This window comes from Physcomitrium patens, chromosome 11 (assembly GCF_059467195.1).
Source record: "Physcomitrium patens ecotype Gransden chromosome 11, ASM5946719v1, whole genome shotgun sequence".
In the NCBI taxonomy this organism is placed as follows: Eukaryota; Viridiplantae; Streptophyta; class Bryopsida; order Funariales; family Funariaceae; genus Physcomitrium; species Physcomitrium patens.
The window spans coordinates 13246509-13268440 of record NC_143420.1 but is presented as its reverse complement, the minus strand read 5'-3'; the positions used below and the strand labels follow the sequence as shown (position 1 = coordinate 13268440).

General features: G+C 33.6%; 1 protein-coding gene across 1 annotated transcript; it reads left to right on the top strand.

The window, feature by feature from the left end:
• Positions 1-14650: 14650 nt before the first annotated feature.
• Positions 14651-21773, top strand: LOC112288772 (uncharacterized). The gene is made up of 14 exons (XM_024533320.3): positions 14651-16113; positions 16765-17077; positions 17232-17378; positions 17639-17727; positions 17904-17996; positions 18278-18404; positions 18733-18797; positions 19004-19175; positions 19327-19536; positions 19866-19913; positions 20175-20330; positions 20637-20719; positions 20876-20991; positions 21347-21773. The coding sequence occupies exons 1-14, from the start codon at positions 15449-15451 to the stop codon at positions 21454-21456; spliced, it is 2394 nt and encodes a 797-aa protein (XP_024389088.1). The 5' UTR covers positions 14651-15448; the 3' UTR covers positions 21457-21773.
• Positions 21774-21932: the final 159 nt, after the last annotated feature.

Here is a 21932-nt window from a genome sequence, read left to right as displayed (position 1 = left end):
TAATAAAATTATATTTTAATGATCAATAGTTTTAGATATCTTTGGTGTTTGATGTGAAAAATCAATATATATTCAAATAAAAAATCAAAAAATATTTATAATTTAGAATGTTACATAATTCCTTTTTAATTTTAAGTTAAATTATCAATATCTGACACTGATTAAATTTATTTTTGTGAAGTTTTTAGGTAGTCAATGGTTTATGAATTGTGTATGAAATAGAGAAGTATCAAAAAAGAAACAAGTTATGTTGGAAGCGTATGCTTAAAAATAAAATCTCTGTAAAAAAATAAAAATAGCATGATTTATAAGTTTATTTCTAAAGAAATATATATATATATATATATATAACTGTTAATCATATATGCAAGAAAAAAGTGAAAGAAAGAGTAGAAAAATAATATCTTAAATATTAATAGATATATAGACATAAAAAAATAAAATTTAAAAAATTGAAAGTAATTTATGTAATTTTTTACAAAATAAATTATATATTTAATTTTTTTACATAAAAGAACGTAGAAGTATAGAAACAACACAATTATCTTTCTCATTGTTTAAGATTGTCTCTTTAAAGATTTCGAGAAAGATTGGGAGTAAAGTTTTAGTCCTATTGATAGAAGAGTATAAGCACAATCTTTCCAGCATAGAATATGCCCTAATTGGTGAAAATTTCAAATAAGTTATGGAACTTTTAGGAAGTTTAGTATCTCTAGCACATAACTTGAGTGAATTATAATTATTTATACATTTTATCAATATAAAATAAAATATTCATATATGTACGTACCCAATTAATTGTATGATTGTTCAACAACAGGTATCGTCATGTGGTTGAGGTGATGTGATAGTGTCAAAGATTTTAAATATAAGTTTTTGAGGTAAAAGAATTGATGGAAAAGAAAACTAATAATTTTAGAAATTTAAGATGGAAGATCTATTTGTATAAAAAAAAACACGTATTACCAGAAAAGAAGCATGCATGCTTGCAAGTCATACCAAGAGTGGAAAGAAATGAATCTAAAAGTTGTGATTCACAATTAAGTCTAATGGAACATTATGGAAATAAATTTAGACTCAAAATATGTTAAAAATAAGAATTAAATACGTATTCAAATCATTGCCACATCAGTCATGTCTAAAGTGATATTTGTATACATTGCATATATAAAAGAGTGATGATGTATAAGATTATTAAAACATTAATAATAAGAACATTTATGAGTTGATAAATGTTAATGTCAAATTTTAAAATGAAGATGATTATTGTAGTAATATTTATTATTTAAAACTTGAATTAAGATTTGATTAAAAGAAGAAAAAAAACAAATAGATCTATTTAAAAACAATAATTATAATTTTTAAAGCTACCAATACAAGAATGTTTTTATAAGAACAAAGTTTGATGTTTTTTTTTAAAAAAAAATACAATTTGTTTTGTTTGTTTGTTTTTTTGTTTTGTTTTTTTTTTGTTTTTTTTGTTTTTGTTTTGTTTTGTTTTTTTTTTTTTTTCCGTCTATTAAATTTTGTTGATTGTAGATGAGAAATAGAATAATAATTGACGAATTTTAAAGAAATTTCTTTGGTTACAAAGGACAAAAGGATTGGTAACTTAAATGTACATGCAAGATTTGAAATTATTTTTTAATTATAAAAACCCAAAAGATATAACTAAAATAAAGCATAAAAATAGATTTTAACAATAAGTAAGTACATTCAGATCTGCATAAAAGCAAAAAAATTGAATAAATTTTAAGAAATAATTACGTTATTAATAGTAAAGCACATTTGCAAAATTTGTGATTCTTCACCACTTCAAAATCTTAATTATATATTCCAAGGAATTCTTATGATAAAAGAACGTGTAGTGAGAAAACTGAATAATTCTAAATCAAACAACAAAGAAAATTATAAATCAAAGGAATTAATTATTTTTTCAAGCTTAAAATTCTTGTTAATTATTTAACTATTTTTTGTATTTGTTAAGAAAATAAGGTCGCATAACTTTTCAATCATATTCTATTCAAAAATAATAATTATATTAAACAATGCTAGAATAAAAAAGGATTTTTGGACCAATGTTGTAAATAATATTAGAATTTTGATAAAAAAAAATTCCATCAAATATTGTTAAATATATGACACTTCAAAAAAAATGTTGTGGTAGATTTCTAAGTTATAATAAGAGTATAGCTTGTTAATTATCAATTTATGTTCATAATTGGCAAGCTATGCATTCAAATTTAGATTCTATTACTAAAAAATACATCTTATTAGATTATTCAAAATCTACAAAAATATGCAAACTATGATATATGAATATAAAATAAAATGTTGCTAATGCTACTACAATTTTTGATATTGCCATCACTACTTACCATCCACGACATGTCATCATAAATATTTGCTAATATTACCACAAGCTACCTTAAACTTGCATTAACCACCACAATATATTTTGTAGAACATTAATATATACATCTTTAAAAAATGTGCACTTTTATATTATAGTGTGCATTAGCGGTTTTCATTAAGTGCATTGTAGTGTGCCATACAAATTAAGAGCATATTGTGGTGGCTTTAGCAAACATTGTGATGCAATGTTGTCAATGGCAAGTTGTGATGGCAGTAGCAAAAATTGTGTTAACATTTGCAACATCATATTTATATTCATATTTTATAATTTTTACATTAATAAATAGTAAGTAATGATATTTTTAGATATGTTAAAAATTAAGTTATCATATGTTAATTTATTAGTCATATTTTACTTTAATAATAAGAAGCAATATGATTAGTAATGAATAAAAAATATCATGCCAAAATAGAATAATCAATACAAAATAAGATATACCAAATTACCTTTTGTGCTTTTATATCAATGGTAAATGTTCATAAATCTATAAATTGGTGTCTTAAAATATTTACATAGTTAAAAAATATTTCATACCTTAACATGTAAATAAAATTTAGTGATAATAAATAAATTAAAATTCCAAATCAGATATTTTTTATAAAAACTTAATAATTAGTTTGCACAATATAATATAAGAGCATTTTTTATCATAAAGAATATCAAGACTTTCAAATACACACACACACACACACACATATATATATATATATATATATATATATATATATATTTAAAGATTATATATTTTTGAAATAAAAAGTCCTAATTAAATAAAAATAATCAGATTTATATATTTAAATCTTTAATATTCTCTCTTTTAATAATAAAAACATGATAAATATATATATCTCGTATTTTTAATCTTAACTTTATTTACAAAAATATATACAAAAAAAAACTTGTTTGTTGTAATCTTACTTTAGCCATAAAATATCTCAATATTATCATTTTTACTGATGTTGTGAACCTGAATTAAATATTATGAATAAAAATAAACAAGTGGATTTATAAATTAAAATGTAATTAAAATGAATGAATTGATTAAAAAATCTTAAAACTTTAAAACTTGAGTATGATTATTCATTAATTTAAATATAGAGTTTCAATAAATATTTATATCTATAACTTGAAAAATAAAAATAAAAATATTTTTTAATCTAAATTTTCATTTTAATTTTAATAAAGTTAAGTTACTAATCCTTCATTAGAGTTAGATTTAGAATTATCATTTGATTCAAGCGCTTAAAATTACTTTGGTCTAAACTTTCAAAAGTTGATAAATATTTGAATTTTTCCTCTTGTTCAATATTAAAGTCCTGAGTATAATAAGGTGGAACATTCAAACAGAAATTAAATTAACTAATTTTACTTTTTTGAATATTATAAAGCTTTGTATTATTTTTTAATTTGATTTATTGGTTACGTAATTGATCACATCATGTCTATTAAGAAGACAAAGAATGAAAAAAAAGAAAAAGAAAAAAAGAGTCTAAAAAAGATTAAATAATTTTGAATTTTGAACTAAAAAATTATAACTAACAAAAAAAATTACAAAAATATTTTTATTTGATTTTTATATTAAAAAAATCATTATTTTTCTGAATTTATTTAATTTAAGAATACTATATCAAGTTTTAAAAAAATCAGTGCTTTAACATTTAGAGAAGTTTTATATTCTTTTCATGTTGCATAGTATTCTAAAAAATTTATAAGATATTTAATCAATAACTTATTTTAAATAAAAAATTTAATAGTAATATTTGTATTTGTAGAATAGGTAAATAAACTTTGTGAAAAGTTACTGGTTGGTTATTGATAACCTTGAGAATTAGACTGATGGTTAGGTAGTTTAGTTGGTAATAGTAGGTTATTAGTGAAATAAATAGTTAAGAATACAAAGAGTCATAACTTTTGGAATCCGTTGGCTGACGAATCATCTTTTTGGTAGGATAAAGAAGTTGAGGAAAGAGAGATCGGGGCTTGACCGTGAGAGTCGTAAGCTAAGGGCCAGACTGTGAGAGTCGTAAGCCGAGGGGCCAGATTGTGAGAGTTGTACATTGAGGGGCCAAATTGTGAGAGTCGTAAGCCGAGGGGCCAGATTGTGATAGTTGTAAGCCAAGGGGTAAGCTTGGTGCTACCTCTTTTTGTTTCTTTGTTTTTGACGAGTAATGGATAGTTTCTAAATACTGAGAAGTTAGTCTAGAGTGCTAGACTGTAATAGTCGTAAGCCGAGATATTGAATTCTGTGTGATGAATTGACAAATTGAACACAATAGGTAAGCTGGAGATCAGTAACTGAATATATATAAACCACAAAGAAAGTAAGTGGGGGATGAACGGATAAGAATATGGAAGTATTGTTGAATTGATATTCGTAGAATGGATTATGGGTTGAATTAAGACAAAAGTAGTAAGCCTTAGTGTTTTGTAGTTTGATAATTGATTTCAAATAGCCAGAGTATAGTCAATTGTGATACTAATAAACCCAATTCATATAATCAGTCTTTTCCTATGTTGGAACCCACTTCTATTAGCTCAATTGCTTTGGTATACTGAAGCTTGAACACAACGAGAACAACATTTTGGCGCCACTGCCGGGGAAATAATAACAATATGAAATGTTAGAAATTGATTGTATGGGAGATGGAATTATATGTTGAATGAGAACATGAAAAGAACCAGTTTTAAGGTTATAAATATGTGAGATATAATTTAAGGCAGTATTGATTTTGTAAAGAAGAATGGAATATTATGAGTGATAATCATGAAGGAGAGGATTATCAAAGAATTAATAGACAAGCAAAAGAAAGATAGGAGCGATTATGCATAAGAAATCTCCTATTGGAAGGACAAAAATGAATTTTAGGTCCAAGTAAAAGCAAAGGAAGAAAAATTCAAATTTAAATAGCAAGGAGACCAATGATAACACCAATGGCCACAAAAGTGCCAGAAGTACCAATTGCAGTACAAATGGGAGCAGTAGGAGACCAAACTACAAGTGTGGCACCATCACCTACTTTTAGTAGTTGGCCGGCCTTTGATCTCGATCACCATATATCTCAATTCTTCACAACCTACATGGCTAATAATGGTAGAACTAAAAACATTTGGTTGAGATGGTTGCCAATAATTTTAAAAGATACAACATTTGAATGGTATAATGAGCAACCAGTGGGTAGATTTCTCAATTGGGAGGCCTTGAGGAATGTCTTCCTAATCCATTTTAGACGAATTGGATTTGAAGATCGGCTTAGAGAAAGTTTTATGAATAGCTGGATGTTTGCAGGGGAATTAATACAGTCCCGTTATGGCTAGGTCACGGAAGTACTTTGTAAATGGACAAACAATCAAATGCCAAAGGCGTTTATATTGTCCATATTAATCAATGGTTTGCATCTATAAGAATTGAAAATATTTGTAAAAGTGGCTCGACCAACTATAATAGAGGCATTGTTGGGACGAGCAAAGGTGTGGAAAGAATGTGATTATGACCAATTGTTAACAGTAGGAGCCACGGAGATTCCAAGTTCAGGAAGCCAACCAATACAACCGAAAAATGTGTCCATGGATAATTATCCACTAATGACTGACTCCAACATGAAGAATGTTATGTTGCAAAAATCAATTAATTCTACACCACTCCAAGTAATAGTACCAATAACAGTGACACCTTATTTTACATCGCCAATCTATCAACTATTGGAGTTGCTCACAAATATCACTGTTAAAGATCCAAATGAAGCCTTATTATTAAATCTAATAAAGAAAATAGAAGAATTGGTCATGAATTTGGCTAAAGATAAGGAGAAACGGCATAAGCCTTCTAATACAAGACCTAATGTATGATGTAATAGTTGTAAGGGACAAGGTCATTTTGATATGGAATGTCCATCACCCAGACAAATGGGTGTTTAATGTATATTTTATGGAGGAAAGTATCCTACCCAAAACTGCTGGCATTTACAAAGGCAACAACAATTCAGTAATCAGACCATGATTCCACCGACTCAATGGAAAGTCAATCGAGTTCAAACGTAAAATATGTATGGATGGAATGGAAATTGATCTAATCAATAAAATCAAACATTCAATAACTTTCAAAGTTTCAATTTTAATTAGGGATCTACATCAAACTCCTAGAACTACAGGAAGGAGTAGTAGAGGTATTAGGAATATGCTATATTGGCATCATCGAACCAAGTACCCTCGATATCAATGGGACAATGAGAATCATTATCTAACTCTACATGGAACAAGCCTAGTAGGTATATACCGGTGGAGACATCCAATATGTCGAATGGAGGTGCAAGAAGACCACTTTGTTGTTTTCGTTGTAGACAGATTAGTCATTATGCCAAAAAAATCCCAATCCTAGAGCTAGTGACGATTATGCACTAGTGTGTGGGAATTATAAGCAGTCGGAAAATACTCATCAGCAATGTAATGCTCCATTCAATTTCAATAATCAAGATCAACAGATCCAAAGCCAAGAAAAAATAGAAGAGATAAATCAAAGTCCTCAAGATTCACCAATTCATCGGTAGAAGTAGTCCAAGCTATCCTTACAAGAAGTCAAAAAAAAGAGAAAGGATCAATTAAACATTTGAGTGACCCCGTTGGACCCAATTCCGCGGCCATTCAATCCAGGTCCTGTTACGCGCCTCTTACCCAGTATGAGACCTAACTCAGTTGGACAACCCAATGAAGTCTTGATTACGGAGGGTTCGGTTCCGTTTCAAGTTATTTCGTTCTCTATGCAGTTTTTGAAAACATCCTATCTATTGAAAGATCCTCTCAGGGGCACGAATTCCAAGGAAGTTTCGGCTCCTCTTCCAATTCCAAGTCTAGGATGAAAGAATATCTTACCTTTCGAAGTTAAACTCAACGCAATGAAAAGAAAGAGGACATTGGGTATTACCTTACATATAGAAACCTATGACATTTTGAAGGATCTAGACGCTATTCGGCCTTCTATTTTTATGAAGCAACTTCCGGCAATTGCACCAGAGTGACGTTCTACATTGAATCCATCGTTAACACGGCATAGGCAACGCAATAAGGAAGTTTGAGAAGTCAATTTGAACCTTGACCTAGGTGCATTAATCATCGATGTTTTGATGACGATGTTATGATCTCGGATGTTCAAGTGGATGGTGGTTCCAGCGTCAATTTAATAAACGTTGATACAATGGATGCTTTAGATTTGAAAAACTTAGTACCCACAACATTAGTGTTAGGATGACAGATCATAGTTGGGTTAAACCAATGGGTATTTTATGGAAAGTTCAAACCATACTTGTCGATAATGCATATGAAATTGACTACATCATCTTTCAGTTACAACGTTCAAATTTATCGTATCTAATTATATTGGGACAATCCTTACTTTATGAAGTGAAGGCCAAGAACGATTGGGGTCGGGCTACTTTGACCATTAGCAAGGACGGAGATAAAATGGTGTTACAAATGTATCTAGTACACTATCATGAGAATCTCAACTACCACTATCTGAATTAACGTCCGACGATGAGCTTAACGCCAATGATGATGTAATAGCACCAATTACAGAGGTGTTCATGGAAGCAGACCAACACCATGGAGTGGTGTACCAATGTGGCAGTCCGAGGGAGTACTTGATATACTGTCAAGGACAAGAACTCGATGAAAAAATAATCCAGACAAGTGAGCCTTCACTCAAAGAGAGGTAACAAAAAATATATAAACAAGTATATATATTGAAAGAGGAACTGAAATGGCTATTGCCAAAAGACAAGAAAACTAGAGACCCTTGAAGCTAGACTAGAAGCAAGAAATGACTTGACAAGAGTGAAGAAGGCTTCACTCTTGTCTCTATATATACTATCTAACTAGGGGCTACGTGGCGACGTTCTATAGGACCTCCAATATGTGTTGACTTTGTAGGACACATGCTTTGACTTACAAGACAAGTTTTTCTACTTGTGGGCCATATAGTTAGCTTGATCTTCAAGCTAACAATATGTGTGGCACATGGCCAACTTGTTGACCACGTTTCTAATCCAAAAAGTCAATTAAAGACACCTATAAAGTCAAAGCAGCATCTATAAAGCTTCTAAGAAGCTTCCATAATAAATACTATAGAATTAACTTACTTTTATCTATTTTTACTTACTTCTACCTATTTGTATATGTAATTACTAGCTTACATGAGTATGTCCATGAAATCACCCACCGATTGTAAAAGCGTTAGTTAAAGCTTGTAATGGGACGGTTAGAGAATGGCCACGACTTTTGCTATTTGCATTATGGGCTAATTGAACGACTCATAGCTCAGTAACAGGATATATGCCTATTGATCTTATGACAGGCCAAAAACCAATTATGCCAATTGAAGAAAAAGTACCTACTTGGAGTGTACTACCATGGAAAGATGGATTGACAAGAGAAGAACTTTTAGCTATTACAATTCAACAATTAGAGCAAAGATCTAAAGATGTGCAAATAGCATTAGAAAGGTTAAAAAGAGCGAGGTTACAAAACAAGACACGATTTGATAAGCAGCATCGTTTGAGGCCTAAAGCAATTGAAGAAGGTGATTGGATTTTGGTCTATGATAGTAGCTTGGACAATCAACATAGTACTTTAAGGAAGTTTTCTAAACGATGGTTTAGACCGTATGTAGTAACAACTATTCATGATAATGCAACTTACTCATTGCGGGAGTTAGATGGAACAAGGTTAAAAATACCAATTTGAGGGAAGCGAGTAGAAATATTTAAATAAAGATATACAGAAAAAAATATAAAAAACCCTGGTGAAGATATAGATATTCCACAACATGAAGATGAATTTGATATGGACAACAAAAATAATGAAGAGGATTTGGACGAAGACTTGGAAAACGTATTATGAATCAAACAACAACTGAATTATTTAGTGCATACTAGAGGATGCACAAGTTCAGAGGAGGTGGATGTTGTGTTGTAACACAACTATATGGTGAAAATATAAATGAAAAAGATATTATTAATATATAGTCATCTTTGATATTAAAAATAGTAGCCAATTCCAATGCCAATATTTAGGGTTAGTTAATATCATCCCACCGGCATCATCGAACCAAGTACCCTCCGTACTAATGGTACAATCAAGATCATTTTCCAACCCTACATAGAACAAGTCTAATAGGTATATACCAGTGGAGACACCCAATATGCATGATGGGGATGCAGAAAGATCACTTTGTCATTTTCGTTGCAGACAAGTTGCTCATTATGTCTGTGAATTTTTTAATCCCTAAGCCAGTGATGATTATGCGCTAGTATGAAGGAATTGCAAGTAGTCGAGGCATACTTATCAGCTATGTAATGCTCTATGTATTTTCAATAAACGGAATTAGCATATCCAAAGCTAAGGAAAAATTGAGGAGATAAATCAAGGTCCTCAAGCTTCTTTGGTAAATCAGGTAGAATGAGTTTGAGCCGTTCTTACCAAGAGTTGAAAAAAGGAAAAAGGACCAATCCAATATTCGGGTGAGTCTTACGTGAAAGGCCAATTTGACCCAATTATGGAGACATCCAATCCAGGTCTTGGTATGGGCCTCTTATCTAGTATGAGACCTGACTTGGTTGGGAAATCCAATGAGGTCCTAAATATGGAGGCTTCACTTCCATTTCAAGCTGTTCCGTTTTCTATGCCGTTTTGGAAGAAACGTCCTTTCTGAGGAAAGATCTTCTTAGAAATAGGAATTGTAGGGAAGCGCTGTCGGGTGTTCCAATTTGGAGTCCAGGGTGGGAGAAAAGGGGGACCACACAGAGTTAAAAGGGAGGTGAAGATAAGAAAAGGGGCATTTGGAGATCGGGTTTTTGGGGTCGGAGAGCTAGCTTCAAGCTCTTTCGAAAGGTGTAGAATTGAATTTCATAGGATTTGGGAGAACTTTAACAATTGTTGCTAAAAATCAATGTTGTATTAATGAATTGGATTTTTTGCAATAAAGTAACAACTGGTACTCTTGACTGTTTTGTGAAATTGGAAAAACTTGTGATGTTGAAATTTAGAGGTGTCTAGAGGGTTGAGTATGTCGAGTGCATGCAAAAGTTTGTGTTAATCTGACGGAACAGTTAGAGGATATTTGACCATTAGTGTAGAGAGGTATTGGAAGTTAGCAGATTGGGGTTGTTTAGTATTTCTGTAATATCTGGAGATCTACCAGCTGGAATAAGGTGACTTTTGGCATAATAAGTCGAGGACTTCTAGACGGCGGTCAAGATACATCAATGTGGATTAATGGCATTTTCTTGTAACTTGTAAGTTAGATTGGATTGAAGCTTCTTGAGCATTTAGAAGGCTTGCAAAGACACTAGTGGTAGAAATTTACAACAATGGGAAGGTCAAATTGAGAATTACAGCTTGCTGAAGCTCGTTGTCTAGAGTTAGGGTTAAAAATAAAAATGAATAAAAATAAAATAAAATAATAAAATAAAAAAAAGTAAAAAATAAAAACTAAGAAATAACAAAAGATTTTGTACTGATAATATCTTGAAGTTATTAAAAATAGTGTTTTAAAGCACTTTGTATTAGAATTAAGCTTTTACATTGAAATCCAAATTAATTTGTATTTAGATGGTTGAAACCTACTAGCTTACTTGGATACTTGCAAAACATTATTTTATCTTCCATAGCTAGAGGCCCGGTGCATTCTCAAGCAAGATAGCATGTAATACGACCTAAGTGGTGAACCCAACGTGAAAGCTTGAGGTAGAAGGTATAGGATTTCGTTCATTATCATTTTATTTTTATAGAGAACGAGAATGAAAATTTTGAAGGATCTTTAGGAGGAGCTTCAAGTGGAGCTTCTGGTGGAGTTTCTTCTAAAGGACAGGGTATGTACATAGATCCATCCATTGCTAGTATGTTTCAAGCTTTATCATTATCTATGCAGCAATAGCAAAACAATGATCGCAAAGAAGCTTTAGCAACCAAAGCTTTGCAAGCAGTGGTCAATAAAATTGATCAGTTTGATGGAAGGAATATTTCAAAGTATTTAAGATGTTATGTTTGGAAAATGAAATTAAATCGGGTTTCTAAGAAGAAGATGGTTGAATTATTTGGACTAGCTATGATACCGAAGATAAGAAAATATATAACCTCAATTATGGAGAATTATGGAAATTCGTCGGAGATTTTTTCACATGCATTAAAAGACAAATATTTCTTGGTTGACACTTGATCTCAAGAATGTATCAATCATACTTTTTCTTAAAGGTTTTATAAAATCTCCATTTATTTTGAAATAAATCATAAAGCCTCTTATAAAAAAATTACTTGTTAAAAGAAGGTTTTCTTTTATTTTAGATACATTGAAGGCATGCTTAAATTCAATCATTTTTATTTGACATTATACAAAAATTCTAAATAAAACTAAACATATTATTATACCTTCAAAAGTTGTACTATTACATATGAACGAATTTGATATTGGAATAGTCTTGTAGAGACCATATTTATAGTTTTATAGAGTATAAATCAAGAATCCACTTAGACACTACAACTTTTCACATCTTATTTTAAACCTTAAATGTGTAATCACATCTTCTAAAGTCATTTTTTATATTATTTTTTTTTGGCATATTTATAAGTAATATCGTGCCAACATCAACATCTTCTAAAATCTCATATTCAATTGTAAATTGATTTGTAGAATCCTTTATTTTGTTTTTATGTATATGAGATCTTATTTTTCTTCTATTTTACCTATAAAGAACTTCTTTCTTATAAAAATTATATATATATATATATATAGAAAACAAAAATATTACAAAAATTCTTTATTAGATATGAAATAAAAATAGTTAACCATGTATACATGAATAATAATGATACAAATATTTTCTTTCTCCCTTATTTTTTTTTTTGCATTGATAATACAATCCAAAAAATCAATGCCAATATATGTGGATCCGTAATATATTAAAAAAAAAAATTAAAAACTTTTGACATTTAATATTAGGAATGTTGCACATAAAAGAATTGTTGATTAAGATATCCTTTATTTCTAAAATTCTTTACTTGTAAAAAGTATTCATATTTACTATAGAAAAAAATTATGTAAAATTATTCTTGTCATAAGTCAAGTAATTGTGGATAATTCTATAAGCTTCTCTAGAGCCAATCGTCATTTAAATTCTAATTCCTTCTTTACTAACTTGCTATATTCTTTTATTTTCATTTAATCATTGGAAACTTACTAAGATTATAGTCTATAAGGTTGTAAATAATCAAGAAACTGTTGGTTCTTTTCTATGAATTTTAAATAATAAGTCCTAATTCAATTTTTTTGTTAGAAATTTTTTTTATCATAAGAGAATTAAATTTAAATATATTAATTAAAAAATACAATAAAAAAAAAATCAATATTACTTTGTATTTGAAATCTATCCTCTGACTTTATCTATATCTATAAAACAAAGATTTGCATTATAATATCAAAGAATTACTCTTTTGTTACAAAGGTTTCCAACATGTACCTCCATAACTATATAATATTATATATATATATATATATATATATATATATTATTTACTTGTATATTATTTGATACAATTTTTTTTTTTTTTTTTTTTTTTTTTTTGTTTTAATGTTTCTATCTTTGAGAACACAGTTGATCATATTAACTGAGATTCAGATGTTAATATATTATATTATTATTTTAATTTATTATCATATTATATGACATTCTGTTATCTACTTATTTCATGTATAATAGTCAAATCTAAATATTTTATTAAACATGAATCTTCAATATAATTGCCCTAATTATTTCTGTCAACCTGTCAGTAAAGCTGTTTAACTAAACCATTATTAATTTTTAACCTATTTTTTTGTTAGTTATGTAACATAATATGCAGTGTATATTTGACGATTTTTATTTACTTATTTATTTATTATTGAAATCTATGACTTTCATAAATAATACTGAGTTAAATATTTTAATAAAAATAACACGCAATGCAGACGTATTCCAGACAAAATTTAAAACTAATTATATTATTCTAATAATATTTAATATATGATATTTTAACTGTCATGTAATTAATATATTTTAGAAAATTGGAATATATGGGAAATTATAAAATTTAAAGTACCTCAATTTTTTTTCTAATCAGTGCAAAATTAAACTATGAAAATTTGAGTGGTTGTAAGTATATATTTAGAAAGTTGTATACATATCTATTATCTAACGTAACATTAAAAATAGTAATTTTATTATTTTTATTACGTCATTTTACATATTATATTTATTTAGAGTTTTTAGTGATGAAATATTTTTTGGGGGAATTTTATATTGTTATTTTGAAGCTAGAAACAGTAAATTAACAAATAGACAACTTAATAACAGTAATATTCTCTGACTTATCAAATATGGTTAAACACTGTAACTATTTTGCATATATCTTAAGGCTTTGGTTGTAATCCCTAGTTATTACATAAGTTATTATAAGACTAAATTTTATATATATATATATATATATGTGTGTGTGTGTGTGTGTGTATTTACATACATACATACATACATACATACATGTTTAACATTGTATATTCATATGTTAAAAGGACATGAATATATTTGCCCATCTATTTATCTTTGTTTGCACGTTCTATCAAAAATAATTTTTGTTACATACTTAATGGTTTGAGTGCTGGATGTTTGGATGATTCTATATGCAAAGGAGACAATGAGGGGTTATAACTTTATTTTCTTAATAATTGGTTGAAATCAAAAAATTTCACTTGGTTGGCTTTATGTTAAAAAAAGCAGTCAAAAAATTACTGGAAGAAAAAATAATGGAAAATGTTGTTGTCATTACTATTATTATAAATTTTTTACATTACTTAAAATAGTATTGTCTATTAGAACTTTGGTAGGTTCAAATCAAAGTTGTGTAATTTTTTTTTAAAAAAAAATCATAATTTATAAATAAACATTAAACATTCATGAGTTTTATTCACTTATACATCATTCATCCAAAAGAGCCACCAGACGAAAATGCGATGGAACTATCCTCCGATCCTTCCCAACAAAGACAACGAAATCTGTAGGAACAGTATCGTCAAAGGAAGATTCCATCGGACGGAGAAAGATGCCTCGGTTTGAGCCGAACCGAACCGACGAGAAATCGCGACGAGGAACCGGCGCCGTCGTTCTTCGCCAGCCGTCGGCCGCCAAGGTAGCCTAATCCGCGGCTTCTCGCGGCCCCGCTGCGTGGCGATGGCGTCGACCAGCCTTCTCTCGTCCCACCCTTGGATGTTTGGATCGATCGCTTCACAATTTCCATCTCCTTTTCCTCACCTAGGGTTTCGTATCCAAATCACACTCTCTCTGGCACGATTTCAATCGCCAGTCGCACTGCATTCTCCGTGGGGTGTGAGCACCGGAATAACTCCGCGTCCATAATTGGATTGTGTGGCCGCACTCGGGAAAACGTGATTGTGTTTCGGGGCAACCTGTTTCAAAATAGCTTTCATAATCTGGAGGGGACTCAAGTGTTGTACCGTGGTGCACAGGGGTTTTACACACCGCTGCCGAATTTTCATGACGTGTTTCGGAGCGACGTCGGGAAGAGCCTGGTTCGTGGAGTAGTGAGAGTACGTGGGGGAGTAGTGAGGGCGTGTGTCCTTGGAAAGGGGGTCGAGTTCGTTGCATTTTCGAAGTCCAGTGAGGGATTGGGGGTGTAGGCTGAGTTTGTAAGAGCTGAGAAACTCGTTGTGTGGTGTGGTGTGGAGGAGAGGGAGGGAGGGACCCTGGGTGCGAAGATTGCGAGGGTGCTCTGAGTGGTGTTGGTTAGGGTTAAGCAGCGGGTGGGAAGAAAATGGTGGGTGAGAGATTGCGCGTGGTGGATTGATGGAACGCGTATGGGCTGAGATTTAGAGTTTACGTTGTAGTTGTGATTTTTGTGCGGGTAGCGGTTTTGAGGATTCTGCGAATTTTGAGAGATTTGCATTGCTTGACGCTCATGCAATTGCTGAGAATCGTAGCCGATTAGAGGGGTAAAATGGGGTCCAGGCTACTAGGGATTCCGCGTCGGAGAGTTCTGCAGCTCGTGGAGACTGCGGAGACACTGCTGAAGCCGCATCAACCGAGTGCCGCCTCGGAGCCTTTTTTAGGGCCGTGTCGATCGTCACATCTTAGACGATACACGCATCAGTCGCATTCGGGAAATTTGCCCACTGTCTTAGACCGTATTGTGCCTCGCAATGAAGTAGATCGCACTGGCTTGGCGGCGAATGTGAAAGGTTCTAGCATTGATGTGTCCGGGAGGTCATTATATGTCCAGGACGGTACCATTTGGAAGCATGGCAATGTCTCTGGGAGCACTTTGAGGGTCTGGGGTCAAGGTCCTGAGGGGAAGAGATGGCTAGCTACGTACACGCGCATGATGGAGGAGGCAGCCAGAGCTTCGAATGCTGCCACTGCAGTGCGGTATGATGAGGAGGAAGAGGTTCAGAGTCCTAAGAAAAGTGAGAAAGATCCATCACCAGAGGACTGTGATGTCGCAGTCGAGGATCTCAGCTCTGTGAAGGCAAAGCACAAGCAGTCGCAGGAAGCTCCTAAAACAATTGAATCTGCCAAGAAGCCTGGTGACGGATGGATGGTCAAAGTCCGCAATGTAATCTTTGGAATCGGTCCGGCGATCCGAGCGATCGCTGCCATGAGCAGGTACACGGGATTATGAGTTTGTCTTTTCTACAAACCTTTTGTTTTTGTTATGTTCACTTCTCGTTGCACGGAAGTGTGTGGTTCAAAGTTCTTATGCTTTGTAGATAGTCATTCATGGGTGTGTTGGACATGGATTTTAGCAAGGGATTTTTTCTTTTATGAGTATTGAATTATCGCCGAATTCCACTCAAGTCCACGGCAATGGAGTTCTTCAAACTCTTGAGTAGTCATTCGTAATTTTTTAACATGTAGGTACTCAATCGTTTGTAAGTTATGTGTCCTTGGGTATAGGGACTGTTTTTGAAATTGGGGGCATTCATCGTGAAACATCAAAACGAAGTGATCTGTTTTAGTTGGACTACTTGGATCCCGCCCTAGAATTGTCTTCACTAGCAGCAAGCACAATAACAAGACATAATTCTTTCAATTTTTAAGTTAAGGGAATTTCTCCATTTATTGCTACTATTTGAGCTATTTCAACACGGGTTATGATTCTAAGCGAGACCTTGGTTTTTATGCTAAGATGATATTTGGAATCCTTCTCTTGTTACTATCGTAAGTCGATTTTTGGCGGTTTTATGTCTACTTCCTCTGCAAGTTGTAATTTTGGCTGCTGTCGAGTTTCTTATTATTGGTTCGTGTGTGTGGCAGTCAAGACTGGGCAAACAAGATATCAGGATGGAAGAAAGCATTCTGGGTTGAACTACAACATTATTGGATTGGAACAAAATTGCTGTGGGCTGACGTGAAAATCTGCTCACGGTTGCTACTCAAGCTGGCTGGTGGCAAGAGCTTGTCCCGACGAGAACGAAGCCAATTGACTCGCACCACCGCAGATATCTTCAGACTTGTACCATTTGCAGTGTTCATAATCGTTCCTTTTATGGAGTTTCTGTTACCCGTAGCACTCAAACTGTTTCCAAACATGTTGCCATCCACCTTCCAAGATAAAATGAAGGAGCAGGTAGGTGTCCCTACTTCTCTGTTGAGGGTTTTGATTAGATGTGGGCTCTCTTGGACCATTTAATTTAATTATTATTTCTCAATGTTGTGCGAGGAGGATTTTGAAGAATTTTACACTTACTTTTCGATTGGGCGTTCTTCTTTTCTTCTCGTAGGAACAACTTAAGAAAAGACTGAACGCCAGGATTCAGTACGCCAAGTTCTTACAAGACACTGTTGGGGAGATGGCTAAGGAGCTTAAAACTTCCCGGAGTGGTGACCTCCGCAGAAAAGCAGATGATTTGGACGATTTTATTCACAAGGTTACTTGTTTTTTTCCTACTCTTTTTGAATTTTATTTATTTATTTATTTATTATTGAATTCCAGCCTTTTTTTATACCTGCAGCTCCTACGAACCTCCTAGGACTTTGATCAATATTTTGCAAGAATTGTGTTTATCACGACAAAGAGTTCATCGTCGTGTGCGTAGCCATTCTTGTATGGACACATATTTTTTATTCTGAGAAGTTGCTTATACAATCTATCGCTTACTCTCTTACGTGATATCTTTGCCACAAACAGGTGAGGACAGGAGGACAAGTAAAGAATGATGACATCTTATCATTTGCAAAGCTGTTCAATGATGAGTTGACATTGGACAATATCAGCAGGTACAGATGCTCACCCTAATATTAGTTAAGTATCTTTGGTTGTGGTACTTTTATTTTTTTGGATAAAACGTACAATCATGTGAATGTTGAAGAATCCGAAGAGTTTGAGTGCACCTCATTCACCAGAAGCTCCTTTTTTGCTGACTTGACGTCTGTGGGTGGAATGTGTAATCTAGACCAAGGCTAGTGAGTATGTGTAAGCTTATGAACATTCAACCTTATGGCACGGATGCTTATCTTCGATACAGCCTTCGAACCAAATTGCAATGGTACAGAAATACCCTTCTCGCTCGCAGAGACTGTTCACTCAATCCTCAGATTTAGAAAGTTATTTCTTCAATATCCCGAATAGGTTTAGTGCGGTTTTAAAACTCGATGTGGATACTTAATGTTTGAAAAGGAGTTCATCTCAGTTTCTTAGTATTGTATAAGTTGTTATGTCGTGGCATGTTAGTCTGCTCTATTTCATCTCAATTTTTTCGTGCTGCATTGTTCAGTATGTCATGATGCTGCAATGTGTGGTGTCGACGTGGGCCTATTTTAATTACAGGATCAAGGAAGATGATAGGATGATACAGAATGAGGGTGTGAATTCGCTTTCTGAGTCAGAGCTCCGGCAAGCTTGCAGAGAACGTGGTATGCTTGGGTTGAGATCTGTGGAGGACATGCGCAAACAGGTGATTTTGGGAACCGCATAGTATTTTCTTAGAGCTTTTTTTGCAAGATTTTGAGTTCGCGCGGGCATACGAAGTTATGTCCTATGGAACATGCAGTTTTGCTTTCTTTTGCTATTTTTCTGATTCCCTTTTACTCCCCTTTTTATTATCATCATCAATACTATTACTGTTATTGTTCTCACTTTCATATTGGATATCTTTATGCTTATGAAACATGGGATTCTTTACTTGACTTTGGAACCATAAAGCATTGAAAGTTAATGTGTTGCATTTGCTCATGTTAATTATCTGACACTTTTATTGGTGACATGGTTACATTTCACTGCAGCTGAATGATTGGTTGGATTTATCATTAAATCACTCTCTTCCTTCTTCCCTTCTCATTCTTTCCAGGTATGCTGTAACATTCTACGAAAAAGGATTGTTACTTCTAAGCTTTTACTTTGGCATAGATGCATCATGCCTACTTCGCACTTAAATCGGTTCAGGGAGGATTTGTTAGATCGGGTGTCGTTCTCTCTGGTACTGCCAATTGGTGTGAAGTGATAAATTTAGCATCGGTGCAGTGAGTGATGGATTGTATGTTGTCGGTATTGCAGGTCATTCTTTGTCGCTGGCAGGAGTGCGGAAGACGCAGTGCAAGCCACACTGTCGTCACTACCTGATGAGGTCATCGACTCAGTTGGAGAAAAGACTGATCCTGGTGAAGAGGCGCTAGCAGAGCGCAGGCGCAAGCTGGAGTTCTTGCAAGCAGAAGAGGAGCTTATTAAGGTTATAGCTTGCTTTAGCCTGATTCCTATCAAGAATACATGTATTTATAGAAAATGAGCTTGCGGGGTACTTCCCGGTACACTTTTGGAATTCTTGCTCTGGTGAACTTGGGACACGATTAGTTATGTTCTGGTGTCAAACTGTGCAACAGGCTGAGGAAGAGAAAGAGAAAGTTGATGTGGACCAGAATGAAAAACGAGAGAAAATCGCAGATGGTAGTGATGAGAAGGACAATTCTCTCCGTGAGATGATGCTCGCCACTGCTCGTGAAGCTCAGCAGCTTGCGAAAACGAAAACTTCGGACAAACGGGAGGAGCTTTGCAAGCTTAGTGGCGCCCTAGCTGTACTAGCATCAGCCTCGGTGAGTTGCTCACTCGCTTTGACCTGGCCTATTCATCACCTAAGGTTTCTTCTTCACTTAATTGTGTCTCTTCTTTGATAGCAATGATCTGCAATTTCATATGGTCAAAAATATGCTATCACTAGACATGTTCTGCTTGACGATACCATACATATTGTTATTTTAGGTTGTGAACTGGCCATTGAAGTCACGTGCATGATTTTATAACTGTCGTCTCCTTTCGGGTGTTGCTATTGTTGCTTCTTTTTGAGGTTATGAGAGTGCTGAGTTGTTATTTCTTTTTACGAACCGAGATTTGTGCTGATCTAGTTTTGTACTGTGTGATGCAGTCTGTCAGCAAAGAACGAGGGGAATTCCTGAGACTTGTGAAGAATGAGGTAGATGTCTGATTCTTGCTTGAGTAATCTGTCAAGTAACTTGAATTTCTTATAAAATTATACTTTTTGTCTTGCATACGTTAGATTAAACTACTTTTCTTGTGCTTGAGAGGTGGCGAAATCCTTCATCCTGTCAATGTGGTAGGTATCGGTGGGCTGATATGAACTTTAATTATGATATAGACAGTTCTAGGATGTGTATATTCGTTGCTTACTTGCTTCACTTACATCATGAGTCGTTTGAATTATTTGTGGCGACAGATTGAGCTCTACAACCAGATGGTTGAGAAGGAAGGTACAGATGGTGAAGAAGAGGCACGCAAGGCATTTTACCATGCTGCACGGCCCACACAAAACCATGAAGAAGAAGATCCAAAGTCTCCTGCAGACCATGTCTCTTCTGCTTTAATTGAAAGGGTATTTTCCCATCGTAACAACTCTGCCCTTGTTCCACATTTTACTGCATTGTTGGATTAAGAATTCCTGTTAACCACCTTCCCCTGAGGTTTCCAAAACACAAATGGCCGTGGAACCGCAAGAATTCAGGGTATATTGAAGGTTAACTACAATGCGGTTCTGGCGTGCAAGAGTCTGTACAGAAAGAGTGCTGAGGAGGCACATCATTTATTATTGGAGGTGGATTTGTTTTATCTCTTGTGAAAGCATTCACCTTTTTCATGGAAGTGCTTTGTTATTAAAATATTACAACTGTGTGTTGTGAAGGTGGATGCTATGCTTCACAAGCTCGAGAAAGAACTGGATGATGTTGATTTGAAGATCGGTGATCGTTGGAGAATATTAGACAGGTATAGTTCTTGCTCCTGGATTTTGTGGCTCATTTAATTACTCATTCTCTCTCAATGAAAGCGTGATTTTATTGATGTTCTTTTAGAACAGAGCTTCCTGATGTTGGGAAATGAGGAACTTGGGGAATTTTGCAACTGAAACTGGTGGCTTTTCAGAGACTATGATGGGAAGGTTACACCGGAGGAGGTGGCTGCAGCAGCTGCGTTTTTGAAGGACAGTCTCGATAAGGAGTCCGTGCATGAACTTATAGCCAATTTGGCGAAGGATGCAGGTATAGTCTACATGCTTCTTACTATTTTGATACAAGTACCCTAATTTAACTCATTATCAAGATGACCTTCTGTTCTGTTGAAGTAATTTCGATTTACTCGTATTTACACAACGTTAACACAAAGTCGGCAATGTATTCTCAGAAGCTCCATTATTTAGTTCTAAAAATAGGTTTATATAAGACTTGGTTGCCTCGTGAGCTCTGCTTCAGGACTAGGTTTTAATGAGTCCCACAACAATAGCCGTGTGTTGCAAGTTGTTTTTGTTTTTTGTTTGTTGTTTTTGTTGTGTTTTTAAAATTAGTTCAAATTTAAATTTAATGCTAACTCGTTGAATTCATGTTACTCTGGATGCAGAGGGTAAGATTTTAGTGGAAGACATAGTCAAGCTTGGGACGGCATCAGAGGTTATAGATGGGGATCTTGACGTAGACATAATACATGATTCTAAGGTCCTGAAGGAATGATATATTCAGAGATTAGCTATTATTGTTTTCAATTAGTTACGGAAATCTTTGTATAGTCGACGGTGGAGTTATTGTCAGACTTCCGTCGAAATTGAGATGCAAGTTTGTTGATAGATGGTTGTAAACCACGTGGAGTACAAGTCAGAGCCTACTGGTCCTTTGCACAGAAAAAAGATTCTACTTTTGCACAGAAAAAAGATTCTACTCTATGGCTCCTCTACATAGTTGAATGATACGCAAGAAACCCTCCACGAGTTCCACATGTTGAGAGACGTTTGTAAGTGATTTATTCGCTAAATGGCATATCAATTGGTGAACTTATTGCATTCTCGTCCCGCTCCTCGGCTGCTATCTTATGTCCTACTGTAGCTACTTGATTTGATGCCTGGATATGCTATGCTGTTCCCGTTGATCTTCAGATTGTATTCACTCTGTTAACATGAACTCTAAGTCATATTCAAGTTCCTCCAACCGTC